The sequence below is a fragment of the Macrobrachium rosenbergii genome, chromosome 12 (assembly GCF_040412425.1).
Source record: "Macrobrachium rosenbergii isolate ZJJX-2024 chromosome 12, ASM4041242v1, whole genome shotgun sequence".
NCBI classification, from domain to species: domain Eukaryota; kingdom Metazoa; phylum Arthropoda; class Malacostraca; order Decapoda; family Palaemonidae; genus Macrobrachium; species Macrobrachium rosenbergii.
In genome coordinates, this window is record NC_089752.1 from 84,799,427 (window position 1) to 84,818,302 (window position 18,876).

The 18,876-nt window shown below is 36.2% G+C and overlaps 1 protein-coding gene across 1 annotated transcript in view; it reads right to left on the reverse strand.

The window, feature by feature from the left end:
- Nucleotides 1–18,876, reverse strand: part of LOC136843747 (probable ATP-dependent RNA helicase vasa-like) — a 711,228-nt gene that overhangs the window by 527,474 nt on the left and 164,878 nt on the right. The window contains exon 6 of the mRNA XM_067112404.1: nucleotides 650–774. Within this exon, the coding sequence (XP_066968505.1) occupies nucleotides 650–774 (125 nt within the window). The remainder of the gene's footprint in view (nucleotides 1–649; nucleotides 775–18,876) is intronic.

An 18,876-nucleotide genomic window follows, 5' to 3' on the forward strand; every position in this document is an offset into this window, starting at 1 on the left:
TTGTATTTAATCCATATTCAATTCCATCACTAATAATACTAAATGACCATTCCCTATCCTATCTCAAAAGGGACTGCATCAACATTTTATGGTGGCTGAATTGTCTGTCAAATCTGCTTGGTGACACAAGCATTGCATGCATACAATGAACCTGACTTGAATCATACTGGCATGGAAGCTGAACAGGATGTGGAGTTCTATACCCAAAAACAAGCCCACCCCTATAAACCATGAGGTAGTTCTACGAGTCCCATCCTTGTGATGCCAACATGACTAATCCAGTTGAGAATTTAAGGTCTAAACTTTACAGGTGGCTAAAAATGCCACCACAGTTACCACTATTACCTTCAGATAAAAACCCCAATCCCACCCAGGATACCTTCTGTCTGGCAGAGTACATAGTATATTTAAGCAATCCTAAGAAATAACTCCAGAGGTTCAAGAGCCCTCTTGCCGGTCACATGACCACCAACAGAGAAAACACATTCTGCAAGGGAGTCATGTGACTTTTAAATTTCAGTTCATTCAGAGGTTTTGGGCAACACAATCTCATTTTTACTTTAATCACCAAGGCTTTAGTTCATAATATACTGATAACCATAGTACTTAATATATTCATATATGGGAAAACATTAAAGAGAAAACTTACATTAACTGGAATGTTCCCGCAGCTATCAAAATTTATACCAGCCTCAATTCTCATACAAGCTATCTCTGAATCATCAATATCACTTGGAATATAAAGTGGATTGCGTGGCTGTCCTTCCTGAAATTCTAAATCAAAGAAAAGAAATTTTATTGATACTTTACTTAAAAAAAACATTCCTTCAACAATTATAAGGCAAAAATGTAAAAAAATTAACTTTGAAAAATACAAAGCAATGCACTCACAATAATTTATTGAGATCATTCTTATAAGAAATCCACTTTGAACGCTATAGCCAACTATACAAATAAGCTTGGTCGGTTTGGAATTACATGACAACTGCCTGACTGATTATGGGGTTTAAGCCTCAAGACCAAGCTCTGAAGAAGTATTAGTGAAAGTTTTTCCTTCATAAAAAAGTTACAGAAATACACACATACTGTATATCAAAACCATATTTTGTTAAAACTCTTGGACAATCGTAGGTACCACATACAGTTACCTACATCCACATTGTCAAAAAGAAATGTTCAATATCCTAACCATCTAAATGTTACCTCCTCCTTGATGGTCATATCTGAAGCAGTGAACCAAAAAGTGCTTTACAGAATGTCAAAGTGAGCAAACTCTGAGGCACTGTCTTCTTTCAATATACAGTTACAGGGCAACTGAGGAAGCACAATCCTAAATCAAGACAGATAAACCTAAAACTTCCAATTTTTTATATTTCTTAATGGTGGTTAGTGGACATGATGAACACCTTGTTTGCCAATTATCGAGAATGTGTTTTATTGACCCTTTGCATACCACGTGGAACTTTTTTTACCAGATATTTGCATATTAATGATGATTAACTGATTTGTGGCTACTAAAACTGGTGTCACAACATCTGGGTTATCGATGCTGCAACAAAATTAAATAGGAAATTAAAAATATAAATAACTTTAAAAGAAGTTTCATATATACATGCATATATATATATATATATATATATATATATATATATATATATATATATATATATATATATATGTATATATATATATATATATATATATATATATGTATATATATATATATATATATATATATATATATATATATATATATATATATATATATATATATATATATATATATATATATATATATATATATATATATATATATATATATATATATATATATATATATATATATATATAATTTAAAAGGAGTTTCATATTATATAAATGCACACACACACACACACATACATATAAAAATTTCTGACTCACACCAGGATCGAACCCAGGTCTTTCAATTGAAAGGCAAGAGCACTGCCCACTAGGCCATACAAATCTAAAAGAAGTTGGAACCTGAGAGCAACTGCACCCAAGGTATACCTGGGCAAGTTAACTGCTTGCATACCAGCGAGTTATCCCCAACTTCCCGACTCAGCAATGACCCATTGACAGCATTTCATTTGAATTATCCCTTCTGAGTGAGTAAGATAGAAATAATCAACACACAATCACGTGTGGAACAGAAATAAATTTCTGACTCACATCAGAATCGAACTCAGGTCTTTCAATTGGGTCATTGCTGAGTCGGAAGTTGGGGAAAATTTCGCTGGTATGCAAGCAGTTGGCTTGCCCAGGTAATCAGGTGCAGTTGTTCTCAGGTTCCAACTTCTTTTAGACTTGTATGGACTAGTTGGCACAAGCCTTGCCTTTCAATTGAAAGACCTGGGTTTGATCCTGATGAGAGTCAGAAATTTATTTCTGTTCCACACGTGATTGATTATTTCTGTCATATATATATTTATATATATTATATATATATATATATATTATATATATATATATATATATATATATATATATATATATATATACAGTATATATATATATATATATATATATATATATATATATATATATATATATATATATATATATATATATATATATATATATCCGTATATATATACAGTATATATATATATATATATATATATATATATATTAGTGGAACCTGTACTGAAACAAATGTATGGGGCCATGAGCAATGACTGGAGCCACGAGCACAACCACGAGTTGAATTATCAGTCTCTTATCAAACTTACGAAAAATTGCTTACAATATGTTGGCAGGATAGCAGCTTGCTTTTAATATTTTATTATTTAAAATAAAATACATATTGAAAACAAGCTGAATTATCAATCTGTTATCACAAACTTACGAAAAACTGCTTATGACAAGTTGGCAGTAAGCTTGTTAGCCATTTGCAATGAGTGGATATAAAGAAAATCATTGTGCTGTCCTGGTGGCCTGTCGGGGTAACAAATTTTGTTTATGGTAAATTTAGTTTAGTTTCCTTTAAAGGCAAGTGCAAATTAACATATGATTTCATACTTTTTTCCAGTAACACAATTTACTGTAAAAATCAGACTTGTTTTTCAATGTTTTATTATTAGCAACAATTTTTGTGCCTGCCCAGTATGCTTGCCGAAAGCTAGGTCTAGCTTAGCCTACCGCACTCAGTCTAACATCCGTAATACAGCCGCACTGGATGCAGGGCAGTTTTTCGATACATTTAAAAATTTAAAAAGACGTCTAAGACACCAGCAAAATACAGGCAGTCCCTGGTTATCGGCGGGCTCCGTTATCAGCAATTAACTTTTTCAGCGCTTCTTTAGCGATGAAAACCTCCAATTTTCGGCGCAGATATGCGCCGATTTCCGCTTTATTGACGCTGATAAGTGCGTACTCACGCCGATACATACCCAACACAGGCGCCAATAACCGAAACTAGGTGATTTTCAGAGCTTATCGGTGCCGAAAATCGTCCAAAAAGCACCAAAAATTGCAGATTTTTTGCTTACCATCACGCTGTCAGAACGGCACCCCTGCCGATAACCGGGGCATGCCAGTATGGTATTTCTCAATCAATACTACTTATATTGTCACCAAAAGCTCAATTATTGCGACAAAATGTTAAAATTTTTAAAAGGGGGCGTTTTGGGGCCAGAACACCAATTAATCCCTTTCCCATTATTCCTTATGGGTAAAAGCATCTGCACACATATATATACGATATATAATATATATCTATATATTACAGTATATGATATATATACAGGCAATCCTCGGTTATCAGCAGGGGTTCCGTTCTGATGGCATGATAATAACTGAAAATTGGCAATTGTCAGCGCTTATTCGCACCGAAAAGCGCCGAAAAATGACATTTTTATGATAAAATGATGTTTCATTATACTTACCAAAACACTGTAAAAGCTTTTATCTCTTTAAAATCGAGACGTCCGAGATATAAATTTTCAAACTTTGTTTGGAATGCTGATACGATTGGCAGGAGACCCACGCTACCCCCACCGGCATCCGGTGGGGGTAGCGTGGCAGGAGACATACCCATAAACCCAGGTCAGTTTCATTCTCGGTATACACAATTAGTGAAAACCTGAGATAACGTCTCCCCCTGCGGGGAGGAGGAGGTTTTTTACGTTACAGTGTTTTTAAGTATATAATGAAACATCATTTTATCATAAAATGATATTATAATGACTTACAAAAACACTAAAAGCTTTTATCTCCTGACAAGATATAAATTTTCAAACTTTGTTTGGAATGCTGATATTGATTGGCAGGAGACATATTTAAACCCAGGTCAGTTTTCATTCTCGGTATACACAATTAGTGAAAACCTGAGATAACGTTCTCAAAAGGAGGAGGGGTTTTACGTTACAGTGTTTTGGTAAGTATAATGAAACATCATTTTATCATAAAAATGTCATTTTCATTATAATGACTTACCAAAACACTGTAAAAGCTGATTCCACATTTAAGGTGGAAGGGCAGGGATGAGGTACCAGTTATTGAAAGGTTACACACACAAAAAAAAAAAAAGAAAAGGAACCAACTCTAACCATGGGTATCTTAAGGATCCATACCAACAAAAGGGCAGGAGTCACCTTACCTGGTAGATGGGCTTTTGCAGGAGGTACTGCTGCTGGTTGAAGCTCCATTACCTGCAGAGGCCTTGGGCATAAGCACTGCTAGCCACTCTGCTCCATAACAACCCAAGCAGTCAGGGAAGTACACCACTGACTGAGACAAGGGGTGACTTCCTTTTGCTCTTGCCCTGAGCAATTGGAAAGCAACCAGACTGAAAAACGGGTCTCACCACCTAACCTAAAAATAGTTAAATACATCCTCCTTCCCTATACCCTCAGCAGCTCAACTAGGATGGAGGGTACTCCAGGTGAACTGAGCACCCCCGGCTTCCCATTAACTCAGCAACCATAAAACCACAGGGGAAGGAAAGATAAAGGAACCTACCCCCCTAGTGTGTTCCCCCTAAAACCAAGCCTGCTACCGATACGGGACCTAACGCAAACAGGTCCTGATACGCAACTTCAACCTCCCTAAGGTAGTGAGACGCAAACACCGACTTCGACCTCCAGAAGGTGCTCTGCGAAAGTGACTTATTATGACGAAAGGCCACTGAAGTTGCTATTGAGCGCACTTCGTGAATGTGAGACTTGACTAGGCGTGCGTCCTCTTCGTTGATGTGCCTGTGCGCCTCTAAGATGAGTTCCTTGACGAAGAAAGCCAGGGCATTCTTGAATAAAGGTCTGGTTGGATCTTTCACTGAACACCACAGGTTAGAGGAACGTCCTCTGATGCTGGCCGTTCTGGCCAAGTAAGTTTGATAGCTCTAACGGGGCACAAAGAAGCCTCCAATTCTTGAGGGCCAGCCACTTCGGAGAGGTTCTGAATGGTAAAGGACCGAGGCCATGGGTTGGAAGGAGACTCGTTCTTGGCCAGAAAATTCAAGGTGAACGAGCAAACAGCATTACCTTGTGAAAAACCCACTTCCTTGTCAATGGCTGGTATTTCACTAACCCTCTTTGCCGTTGCTAAAGTAACCAGAAAAGGATTTCTTAGTGAGGTCTCTAAGAGAAAGACCTTCTAAAGGTTCGTACCTTGGAGACATTAACCACCTCAAAACTACATCTAAATTCCAGGCAAGGGCAGGTTTTGGGGCCTTAGCTGTGTCTAAGGACTTGAGGAGGTCTGACAAGTCTCGGTTATTTGATAGGTCTAACCCCTATGGTAGAAGACGGAGGACAGCATAGGCTCTGTAGCCCTTGATGGTTGATGGCATCAATTTTCTTGAATCCCTCAAGTAAATGAAAAAATCGGCAAGTTGAGTTATAGACGTCGAAGAAGAGGAGATACTATTTTTCTACACCAGTTCCTGAAGACTGTCCACTTGGATTGGTATAATTTGCTCGAGGAGTCCCTTCTGCACCTCGCAATAGCCTCTGCAGCCTTGCTTGAAAAACCTCGCGCTCTGATGAGCTTCCTGACAGTCCGTCAGAGAGTTTAGTGGACAATCCCTGGTGGAACTTCATTAGGTGGGGTTGTCTGAGAAGCGACTTCTTTTGAGGAGAAGCCTGGGGAAGTCTATCAGGAGATCTAGCAGGTCCGGGAACCACTCCTTCCTTGGCCAGAACAGGGGCAACGAGGATCAGTTCGACCTTCTGATGGAATTCCACTTTGTTTATCACTTGCCTGATGAGCCCGAAAGGAGGGAAGGCATAGGCAAACAGGTTCGTCCAGTCTAGGAGCATGGCGTCCACCAAGTGAGTCAGTGGGTCTGGAACTGGTGAGCAGAACACTGGGAGACGATGGTTCTTGGAGGTAGCGAAGAGATCTATTATGGGAGTGCCCCACCGATTCCACAGATCTAGGCACACTTGCGGGTGCAGGGTCCACTCCGTAGGGAGAGTCTGGTTCCGACGGCTGAGTTGGTCCGCCAGGACGTAACGTTCAGTTTTCCCTGCACAAACCGAGGGAACAGGGCCACCCTGTTGCTGTCCGCCCACAGAAGAAGGTCCCTCGCAGCTTTGAACAGGGCGAAGGAATGGGTACCTCCCTGTTTCCAGATGTAGGCTAGAGCCGTCGAGTTGTCGGTGTGAACAGCGACTGCTTGGCCTGAGACGTGGGTCGAAAATTCCTGGAGAGCAAGGTGAATGGCCAACAGTTCCTTGACATTGATGTGGAGCTTCTTCTGTTCGTCCGACCAAACTCCTGACGTCCTGAGGTTGGCTAGATGTGCTCCCCACCCAACATTGGACGCGTCTGAGAACATCTGCAGGGATGGTTGTCTTGGAAGGAGATCCAGACCCTCCGAAAGCCTTTCCGGCGACCTCCACCAGAAAAGATGCCCCTTGACGTCGGGGGAATGTTGAAGACCGTGTAGTCCGTTTGGGTCCTTCTGTCCCAAGAGTCCCTGAGGAAAAACTGTAAGGGTCTCATGTTCAGATGGCCTAACCTTACAAATTGCTCCGCTGACGACAGAGTTCCCAGGAGAGCCATCCACTGACGGGCGGAGCAACTGTCCAGGAGGAGAAACTTCTCCACCGTCTGAAGGCAGGAGGAGACCCTTTTGGGAGACAGAAAAGCCCGAAAAGCTAGACTGTCCAGAGTCATCCCCAAATAAAGAGTCCTCTGTGAAGGAACTAAGCTCGACTTTTCCGTGTTTATCAGAATCCCTAAGTCCCGAAAGCTAACCTTAGGGTTCTGTGAAGGTCCTCCATGCAGCGGTCCCTTTGATGATGAACGGAGTAGCCAGTCGTCTAGGTACAAGGAGATCCGAACTCCTCCAGGTGGAGCCAATGACCTATCGGGCGAGAATCCTGGTGAACACTTGGGGGCTGTCGACATTTCGAAGCAGAGGGCCCGGAACTGGTAAACTCTGTCCTTGAAAACAAAGCGAAGATACCTCCTGGAGTCCTGATGTACTGGAATCCGGGAAGTAGGCATCTTCGATGTCGAGGGTCACCATCCAATCCCCCGAGTTAGTGCCTGAAGAACTGAGCGGTTCGTTTCCATGGAGAACTTGGTTTTCACTAAGTACATATTGAGAGCACTTACGTCGAGAACTGGCCTCCAACCCCCTGATGACTTGGGGACTACAAACAGGCAGTTGTAGAAACCTGGGGTTGACACGTCCTGCACTACTTCGATGACCGCTTTCCCTAAGAGAGACCGGACTTCTGTCTCTAGGGCCGAAAACTTGACTGAGCCTCTTATTATTATTATTATTAAAATAGTTTAACCAGACCACTGAGCTGACCATCAGCTCTCATAGGGCTGGCCTGAAGGATTAGGATGGAATGACAAGTCTAGGCTAGAAGCCTCAGCACTGGGACCTAATAGGTCACTTGTCAATGATGATAAACGAAAATGAAAATGAAATTAAAAGCTGTAAAAAGGCATATGCTTTCATACTGGAACACACTCACACAATAAATACATTTAAACTCATGCTCCCCATACATACTCACTAAAAAGGTATATTAAAATTTAAAATAAATTAAGTAAAATCATAAAATTTACTTGTTTTAAAATTCATTACTGATTGATTGTTTTTTTCTTATATTTTTCCAATTAATTTGCAGCTTCTCATGAACATTAAAATGGGTGCTATTGAGAACGTTGAAGATTCTGACAAAATTTCTTCTATCGGTCTATTTCCAAAATTTGATAATCGCTGCAGGTTATATTTTGGACATTCACACAGTATATGCTTAACTGTTATCAGCACATTACAATCTGGGCATTTGGGAAGAGGGCCACATGGACTGTTCATTAAGTGTCCATGTGTCAAACGAGTATGGCCTATTCGAAGACGTGTCAGAATTACTTGTGCTTGTCTCTCTCTTTGATATGACGAACTCCATTTTCCAACACTGGATTTTATCTGTTTTAATTTATTATTTTCAGGTTCTTCGTTCCATATATTTTGCCATTTTTTTACAATGACTGTTTTTATATATTTTGTATAGTCACTGATAGGGATGTCTACATTTGTTCTTGTCATGTGGACTGCTTCTTTAGCTGCTTTATCAGCCTCTTCATTTCCCTTAATCCCTACATGGGCAGGGATCCAACATATTTCAATATTTTTTCCCTTATTATACAATTTATGGAGTGAGATTTTTATATGTTGCACAATATTATTTTTGGGATTATAGCTTTGAATAGCTTCTATAGCACTTCTGGAGTCGCTATAAATTACAAAATTATTATATGAGACTTCTCTAATTATTTTTATGGCCGATACTATTGCACATAACTCAGCTGTATATACAGAGGCTTTGTCTGGGAAAGAGAACTGATACGTTTTGTTTTGGGATACCGCAGCATATCCCACTCCGTATTGTGATTTAGATCCGTCAGTGTATATTGCGTAATGTGGACCTTTTCGGATTATATGCTCTACTGCATGTTGTCTTTGGTATTCTGGAGTATATGAATGATTTTTTGATAAATATTTCAAGTGTGTACAAATTTTCATTTTATTCATTGTCCAAGGAGGAGGCAATTTTAACATTACAGGTAATTGTATATACATATTCAGCGACTCAAACAATCTTCTAGCCCTAATTGGGAAAGAAGGTGGATGATTGTTTATAAACACATCTCTTAATCCAAATAATTTTTGGTTGGAGAATCATTTGTCTGAATTCTCAGAGCACTCTTCATCGTTACTAGCTCTCTATGGAGAGACAGAGGTAGTTCACCACATTCAACTTGTAAAGATGATGTTGGTGATGATCGAAAAGCTCCTGAACATATTCTAAGACCCTCATTATGAATTGGGTCTACCGTTTTCAGCACTTGCATCTGATGCCGAGCCATATATTTCACTTCCATAATCAACGATAGACAGCACTGTTGCTTTATACAATAAAGTAAGGGTATGTCTATCGGCTCCCCAAGTAGTGTTCGACAGTTTTTAATTAGGTTTAATGCTCTTTTACATTTTGATTTCATGTATGTTATGTGGGCTTTCCAGTTCATGTGAGTATCAAATACCAATCCTAAAAATTTTGCTGTTTGGCCAATTGGTATACTATGGTTTCTGATTTTTAAGTCTATTTCTTCTCCTTTTTCCATTTTTGTTTTTATAAAACATGATTGCTTGGTTTTATCTATGGAAAATTTAAAGCCTACAGATAAAGCCCATTCATCTATTTTTACTATGCTTTTGTTAATGATTCGTTCTGCATGTTTTATTCGAGATGCTGAATAATATATGGCAAAATCATCCATATACAGGTTACTTTTAATACCAGTAGGTAGATTTTTACTGATATCATTAATTGCTAACGTAAACAGTGTGCCACTAAGGACGCTTCCTGTGGAACACCATTTTCTAGAGGAAATGTTCTAGACAGAACATCATCTATTCTCACCTGAAAACTGCGATTTGTCAAAAGTTTTGTATAAACCTAGGTAAATGTCCACAGATGATGTTGTTTTGTAAAGTTTTTAATATAGCATACCTCCATGTAGTATCGTATGCTTTTTCAATGTCAAAAAAGACAGCTACAGTAATTTGTTTTCGTTCAAAACCTCGGCGTATATGGTCTTCTAAGTTACAGAGAGAATCTAATGTAGATCTGTTACACTGTGACCCAAACTGAGTGGGAGTTAAAATTTTATTTTCTCGTAATGTGCCATGTTAGTCGAGCATTTACCATTTTCTCTAGTAATTTGCACAAACAACTTGTTAAAGAAACAGGTCTGTAATTGCTTACATTACTGGGATCTTTTCCAGGTTTGGGGATTGGAATAATTATAGCTTTGCGCCATTCATCAGGAAATAAATTTCTAAGCCATAAGTGGTTATAAAACTCTAACAAGTATGTCTTTGCCAAAGGTGCTAAATGGCATATCATTTCAAAACAAATATTGTCACCTCCAGGGGCAGATTTATTGCTGTTCAACAGAGCAAATTCTAGCTCTTCCATACTAAATTTTCTATTATAATATATATCTTCTACTGTTTCAAAATTTATTGTTATTAATTCTATATTATTTTTCTTTGTGCGGAAATGCTCATCTAAATTTTTGTTGCTACTTACTTTTGCTAAATTTTCACCTATTACATTACTAATTTCTTTAGGATCAAGTATTCTTTTCCCATCTTTTATTATGGCATGTCTAGGTGGTTTCAACATGGGTACCATTTATTTTCCTGAATTTTTCCCATATTTTTTGTATGGGAGTATTTTTAGAGAGATCTGATACATATTTTTTCCATGAAATGATTCTTCCTTGAATTACTTCTCTTTTTAAACTTTGCAGATATTTTATTATAAAGAGGTTTTAATGTATCAATTTCTAATAATAATATAGTTAGTTTTTGTAAGGTTCCTACTAATATCGGCAAAGTTTTGTTTAATTTACTGAATTTTCTATTCAAATTATTTAGTCGTCTTCCAATCTGGTGTTTTAGTTTTATTAATTCTGTTAGTTTTTCAGACCACCATGGGACTTTGTGTTTTGTTGGATGAGATTTGGATTTTGGTATTGCTTTATCAGCAGCATTTGTAATGAAATCAACAAGAAATTTATTAGTTTCATTATGGTCTTTCAAATACTCAAATGGTGGGATATTCCTGGTGTGGAATTCATATTGTTCCCAATCTGCTTTATAAATGTTATATCGAGGGGCATGTTTGCTGGGGTTATTTTGTAATAAAGAAATTAATATGGGGAAATGATCACTTGTATGCAAGTCGTCTACCGTATTCCATTCCAATCTGTCTACTATGTTTGTTGTACATAGAGTTAGGTCGATTGAGGAATATGTTCCATGTGTTTTAGAAAAATATGTGCTGATTTCGTTATCATTTATACAGCACATGTCATATGAATCTATGAATTCCTCTATTTTATTTCCTGCTCTATTTGATTCTGTACAATTACAGTCCCACATTGGGTTGTGGGCATTAAAATCACCTACTATTAACGTTGGTTCCTTAGTATTATTAAGTAACTCTTTGAGTTTGTCAACGTCATAATTTTTATTAGGTTGATTGTACAAATTATGAATTACATAATTATCGTTTTTATTCGTATTCTAATACTCGACGTTTGCAAATCAGTAAAGTTTACAGGTACTTTGTCATAACATACTTTGTTATGTACATATATAGCAGTTCCTAAATTCCCTTCTTCCTCTCTAGATGAAGATGCTAAGGTATATTTACCTATCGTTAATATTGTTTTGTTGACATGTTGCAAACATAATATCATTGGTTCATATTCTTTTAATAACCGTTGTATTTCTCCTAGGTGTAATCTGGTCTGTAGACCATTTACGTTCCATTGTATAATATAACTATTGAAAATATTTTTATAGCGGTCGGGTTTTACTCTCTTTTTGTATTATCAATTTGGAATTTTTCTAATAATTTACTCACGACATTCATCTGTTTTTCCTTATAATAGACTAAGTGCTCAATGCACATGCACCCTTTTCATGGTTACTCAAATCTGTGTTTTCTTTTTTTCTATATTTCATAAAATTTCTTATAATGTTTGTTAAACCATCTTTTGTTATTTTGTTGTTATTGCATAATTCAATGAAACAATCATTACATCCACAAGTATTATCATGTGTATTTCTCTTTTCATTTGCTCTTGTTCCAATTACTGGAGAAGGAGTAATCTCTTCTCCTTGACATAATCATTATCATCTATGGTATGATTCTCTTTCACTTCTTCAGTGTTCTCGACATTTGCCTTCATAGGTTCTATTATTATTTTAGGAGATAAAGGTATATTCTTAGCTTGTTTTTGTTTTTGTTCCGTTTTCATCTCCTTTATCTTTGGTTTAACTGATGTTTCTCTATTAATAGTTGGTTTCTTCGTTTTGGGTGGTGTTCTCTCCAAAGGCCTTTTTTATCTTTAATTTCCTGTCTATCTCTACCCTCTTCTGTCACTTTAGTAGCAGCATCCTCCTGTGTTTCTATCTGCATTAATATTTCAAATGAATTGGACAAAATATTATCCATCTCATTTGTACCTGTTTCTTTATTTTTACAATTTTATTTTTTATTTCTAAATTATTAATTTTTTTTCTTGAGATTTACTTTTCTGTGCTCTGTTATTTCTATCTGTTTCCAATTTTTTGCTTCATTTTTTGCTCTTGTTATTGAGGAATATGAATGTTTCTTAGATGGATCTTGCATTCCTCTCACTTTTAATTCCAATTTAGCCTCTCTGATAGACATCCCTGTTCGTTCTTGTAACATTTTCGATGAAGTTGAGCATGAGCAGCACCTGGTTGATGTACTGGACCCATAGCTTGCCTGTTCTGCTCTGTGTGGCAGCTTCCTCGAGGTGGTGAGTTAGAAGCTGTTGAAACTCATGGAGAGTTTCATCTTCATAAATCTCAGCAGCACCTTTATCTTGATCGACTGCATCCTGGTACAGACTAGCCAGATGATTCTTGTTTGTCTGACTCTCCCAGTCTGCTTTTTCAGAAAAAAAAAAAAAAAAAAAAAAAAAAAAAAAAAAAACGTTCTGGCGTTTCAGAATTACTTGTTACAACATGTGTGAATGCACTTGTAACTCAAAAACATGACACGGCTCAATTTATCACACATACACTGACATAAATGAATTCCTTGGGTCTGAAAACCTATATTTTCATACTTCATTTGTGTTTCTATCTTGATTGAGACCTGAGATATAACAAAATATGATATCGATGGCCATTTTGGACGCCATCTTGAATTTCTCAAAACCCTCGGCGAATTCTTGGGGATTTTAGTATGTCATTAGCGAAGGTCTCCTGAGCACCTACTGAAAATTTCAGCTTGTTACTAATTTGTTCCGGGTTGAAGCCATATTTGAACTAATGCTCCTGGACTATTGTCTGAATTCTCAGAGCACTCTTCATTGTTACTAGCTCTCACCGCATTCAAATTGTAAAGAAGGTGTTGGTGATGATTGAAAAGCTCCTGAACATATTCTAAGGCCTTCATTATGAACTGGGTCTAACGTTTTCAGCGTTGTGTCTGATGCTGAGCCATGTATTTCACTTCCATAATCAATGATAGTACTGTTGCTTTATACAGTAAAGGGTATGTCTATTGGCTCCCAAGTAATGTTCGATAGTTTTTTACTTATGTTTAATGATCTTTTACATTTTGATTTCATTATGTTATGTGGGTTTCCAGTTTGAGTACCAAACACTAATCTCAAAAATTTTGCTGTTTGGCCAGTTGGTATGGAATGATTTCTGATTTTCAAATCTATTTCTTCACCTTTTTTCCACTTTTTATTTCTATAAGACATTACTGCCTGAGTTTTCTGTATAGAAAATTTAAAGGCTACAGATGAGGCCCATTCATCTATTTTTATTATAGTTTTATTAATAATTCGCTCTGCATGTTTTATGCGAGATGCTGAGTAACATATGGCAAAATCATCCATATACAAGTTACTTTGAATTCCTATAGGTAGATTATCACTGATATCATTTATTGCTAAAGTAAACAGTGTGCCACTAAGGACGCTTCCTTGTGGTACACCATTTTCAAGTGGAAAAGTGCGATTTGTCAGAAAGTTTTGGATAAACCTAGGCAAATGTCCATGGATGCTGTTTTTATGTAATGTTTTTAAAGTTGCATATCTCCATGTAGTATTATCTTTATAGCTTTACGCCATTCATTAAGAAATAAAATTCGAAGACATAAGTGGTTATAAAACTCCAATTATGTCTTTGTCAAAGATGCTAAATGGCAGATCATTTCAAAACAAATTCTGTTACCTCCAGGGGTACATTTATTGCAGTTCAACAGAGCAAATTCCAACTCTGACATATTAAAATTTTTATTATAATATCTTCTATTGTTTCAAAATTTATTGTTATTAATTCTACATTATTTTTCTTTGTGCAGAAATGCTCATCTAAATTTTTGTCACTACTTACTTTTGCTAAATTTTCTCCTATTACAATACTTATTCCTTTAGGATCAAGTATTCTTTTCCCATCTTTTATTATGGAATGTCTAGGTGGTTTAAAAGGGTACCATTTATTTTCCTGAATTTTTCCCATAATTTTTGCATGGGAGGATTATTAGAGAGATATGATACACATTTTCTACATGAAATGATTCTTCCTTGAATTACTGCTCTTTTAAATTTTGCAGATATTTAGTTATAGAGAGGTTTTAATGTATCAATTTCTAATAATAATATAGTCAGTTTTTGCAAAGTTCCTTCTAATATCATTAATGTTTTGTTTATTTTACTGGACTTTCTATTCAAATTATCTAATCTTATTCCAATTTGGTGTTTTATTTTCATTAATTCTGTTAGTTTTTCAGACCACCATGGGACTTTGTGTTTTGTTGGATGAGATTTGGTTTTTGGTATTGGTTTATCAGCAGTAATTTTAATGAAATCAACAAGAAATTTATTAGTTTCATTATGGTCTTTTAAATATTCAAATGGTGGATATTCTTAGCGTGGAAGTCATATTGCTCCCAATCTGCTTTATAAATGTTATATTGAGGGGCATGCTTGGTGGGATTATTTTGTAATAATGAAATTAATATTGGGAAATGATCACTTGCATGCAAGTCGTCAACTGTATTCCAGTCCAATCTGTCAACTATGGTTGCTGTACAGAGTTAACTTGATTGAGGAAAATGTTCCATGTGTTTTAGAAAAATATGTGCTGACTTCGTTATCATTTATACAGCACATGTCATATGAATCTATGAATTTTTCTATTTTACTTCCTACTCTACTTGAGTCTGTACAGTTACAGTCCCACATCGGGTTGTTGGCATTAAAATCACCTACTATTAATGTAGGTTCCTTGGCATTATTAATTAATCCTGTAAGTGTGTCAAAGTCATAATTTTTATTGGGTTGATTGTATAAATTATAAATGACATAATTATAGTTTATTCGTATTCTAATACTTGATACTTGCATATCAGTAAAGTTAACTGGTACTTTGTCATAACATACTTTGTTATGTAGATATATAGCAGTACCTAAATTTCCTGCTTCCTCTCTAGATGATTGATTGATTAATTGTGGGTTATCTGGCATCACAACTACCAGAGTCACTGACTAGATGAAGATGCTGAGGTATATTTACCTATTGTTGATATTTTGTTGACATGCTGTAAACATACCATTGGTTCATATTCTTTTAGTAATCATCGTATTTCTCCTAGGTGTAATCTGGTCTGCAGACCATTTACGTTCCATTGTATAATATAGCTATTGAAAATATTTTATTATAGCGGTCGAGTTTTACTCTCATTTTGTATTATCAATTTGGATTTTTTCTAATAATTTACTCACGACATTCATTTGTTTTTCTTTATAATACACTATGTGCTCAATGCACATGCAACCTTTTTCATGGGTACTCAAATCTCTAGTTTCTTTTTTTCTATATTTCATAAAATTTCTTATATTTGTTAAACCATCTTTTCTTGTGTTTTTGTTATTATTGCACAATGCAATAAAACAATCATTACATCCACAAGTATTGTCATGTATATTTCTTTATTTGTTCTTGTTATACCAATTATTGGTGATGGAGTAATCTCTTCTCCTTTGACATATTCATTGTTGTCTATGGTACAACTGTCTTCCACTTCTTCGGTATTTTGGATATCTGTATCCATAGGTTTTACTGTTATTTTAGGAGGTAATGGTATATTCTTGCTTTTTTTTTGTTCTTTCTTCACATCTTTTGTCTTTGATTTGACCGATGTTTCTCTAACAACTGTTGGTTTCTTTGTTTTGGGTGGTGTGAGAACAATCGTTGGCCGATTGTTCCCTTGTTGCCTTCTTTATTTTTTTTTTTTTCTTGCTGGCGAGTTGACGTCTGTTGGATGGTGTCAGACTTTGTCAGTCAGGTCTACAGCAGTAGCGGGTATTCATACCTGAAAGTCAGGTTCAGAGCGGCAGAGAGTCAGTCTTGGCAGCAGAGCAGTGAAGAGTACCGATGGACATGATGGTTGTTGTTTCAACTCTGTCATGGGCATCCGGTGTTGGAGGACTGTTCCTGTGGGCTAGACGGTTGTCGTATCAGCTCTGTCTTAGTTGTCATGCAGTGTTCCTGTGTTGCAGATTCGTCTGTGGATGCATATGTAGCTCCGGCTATCAGTATAATTTTCAGGTGATCGCCTTTGTATCTCTGCTGTGTCACGTTTTTCCCCAAGTGTTGGGGTGTCCTGCACTGTGTTGCAGTGTTAAGATTTTTACTGTTATTTTTGTCTGTTTATGTTTTTTTTTTTGCACTCGGGAGGGTAATGTTATTGTGTTTTCATGATTTTATCTTGATGTTAACCCTGCTGTGTTGATTTTGTTTATGGTCCCATTTTGTTCATGCTTGATGTATTTATTATGACAAAAGTGTTGTAATGGTAAACTGTGTTGTATTACCTGTTCATGCTTGATGTATTTATTATGACAAAAGTGTTGTAATGTAAACTGTGTTGTATTACCTGTTCATGCTTGATGTATTTATTATGACAAAAGTGTTGTAATGGTAAACTGTGTTGTATTACCTGTTATTGCTGTTATTATTGTTTATTATCTAATGTTTATTTTTGGATGCACTATTTTTACTGATTCAAATTCATGTAATTCTTGTTCCCCCTTTTATGTCAAATGTTTTTGTTATTGTACTGACTCTTGCAATGCTTCTCCTGAAACTACTGTTATATTGTTTACTTTGATTTTATCTGGTGACTCAGATATATTTCAAGTTGAATTCAAATTGTGGTTAACTTCTGGTTTACCGACTCATTTTGAAAAATTTATAAATGTAAAAGCTGTAAGTTTTGTAAATAATAAATTCATATTAAGGTCACTTTTTTGGTTTTGCTCTGCTCCTCCCTCCTTTGTTTGTCACCTCTCGTCAGTCATTACAGTCCAATTGCTTGTTTTTGTTTAGAACCTGTTGGTCTCGGAAAGGTGAGACCGTTACAGGTGGTATTCTTTCCAGTGGCCTTTTTTATCTTTAATTTCCAGTCTATCATGTCCACAGTAAGCTGTAGGTCCCGTTGCTAAGTAACCAAGTGGTTCTTAGCCACGTAAAAAAAGAGTCTAATCCTTCGGGCCAGCCCTAGGAGAGCTGTTAATCAGCTCAGTGGTCTGGTAAAACTAAGATATACTTACTTTACCCTCCTCTGTTACTTCTGTAGTAGCGTCCTCCTTTGTTCCTATTTGCATTAATATTTCAAATGAATTTGATAAAATGTTATCCATATCATTTGCACCAGTTTCTTTATTCTTTACCATTTTAGTTTTTTCCCTTGAGCATTAATTTCTTCTTGTGATTTACTTTTCTGTGCTTCGTTACTTCTATTTCTATGTATTTTTGTTTCATTATTGGTTTCTGTTATTGAAGCATATGTATGTTTTTTAGATGGATCTTGCATTCCTCTCACTTTTAATTCAAACTTAGCCTCTTTTATAGACATCCCTGTTTGTTCTTGTACCATTTTCAATTCTGTATTGTATATATAGAACATACATTCTCTGGACCTTGCATGATGATCTTGTCCACAGTTTACACATTTTGGCTCACACATTTCCATTGTGTGGCATGTTTGTCAGATCCACAATCAGCATATGTAGGTTCATTTCGAGTTTTTCTTCGTGTCCAAATTTACTACAATTTTGACATTCTAGTGGCTTTGGTACTTAACCCTTAAACGCCGACTGGACGTATCATACGTCAACTAAAATTGTCTGTTGGGTGCCGAGTGGACGTACCGTACGTCGATTACAAAAAATTTCAACCTTTGGTCAACTTTGACTCGACCAAAATGGTCGAAAAACGCAATTGTAAGCTAAAACTCTTACATTCTAGTAATATTCAATCATTTACCTTCATTTTGCAACAAATTGGAAGTCTCTAGCACAATATTTCGATTTATGGTGAATTTTTGAAAAAACTTTTTCCTTACGTCCGCGCCAGAAATTCTTTCGTCACGTTGTTGTAATGTTTGCACCGTTTTATATTAGTCGTTATACATAAAGTTTTATATATGGAAATGTGCGCAATTTCATGCAGAATACAACAGAAAATAACTCATGGTTATAGCTTTTATCAGTTTTGAAATATTTTCATATAAATCACGATAACTGCCAAAATTTTAACCTTTGGTCAACTTTAACTCGACCGAAATGGTAAAAACGCAATTGTAAGCTAAAACTCTTACATTCTAGTAATATTCAATCATGTACCTTCATTTTGCAACAAACTGGAAGTCTCTAGCACAATATTTCGATTTATGGTGAATTTCTGAAAAAAAAAAAAAACTTTTCCTTACGTCTCGCCATGGTAACTCGACCGAACATCTTGGAAATTCTTTCGTC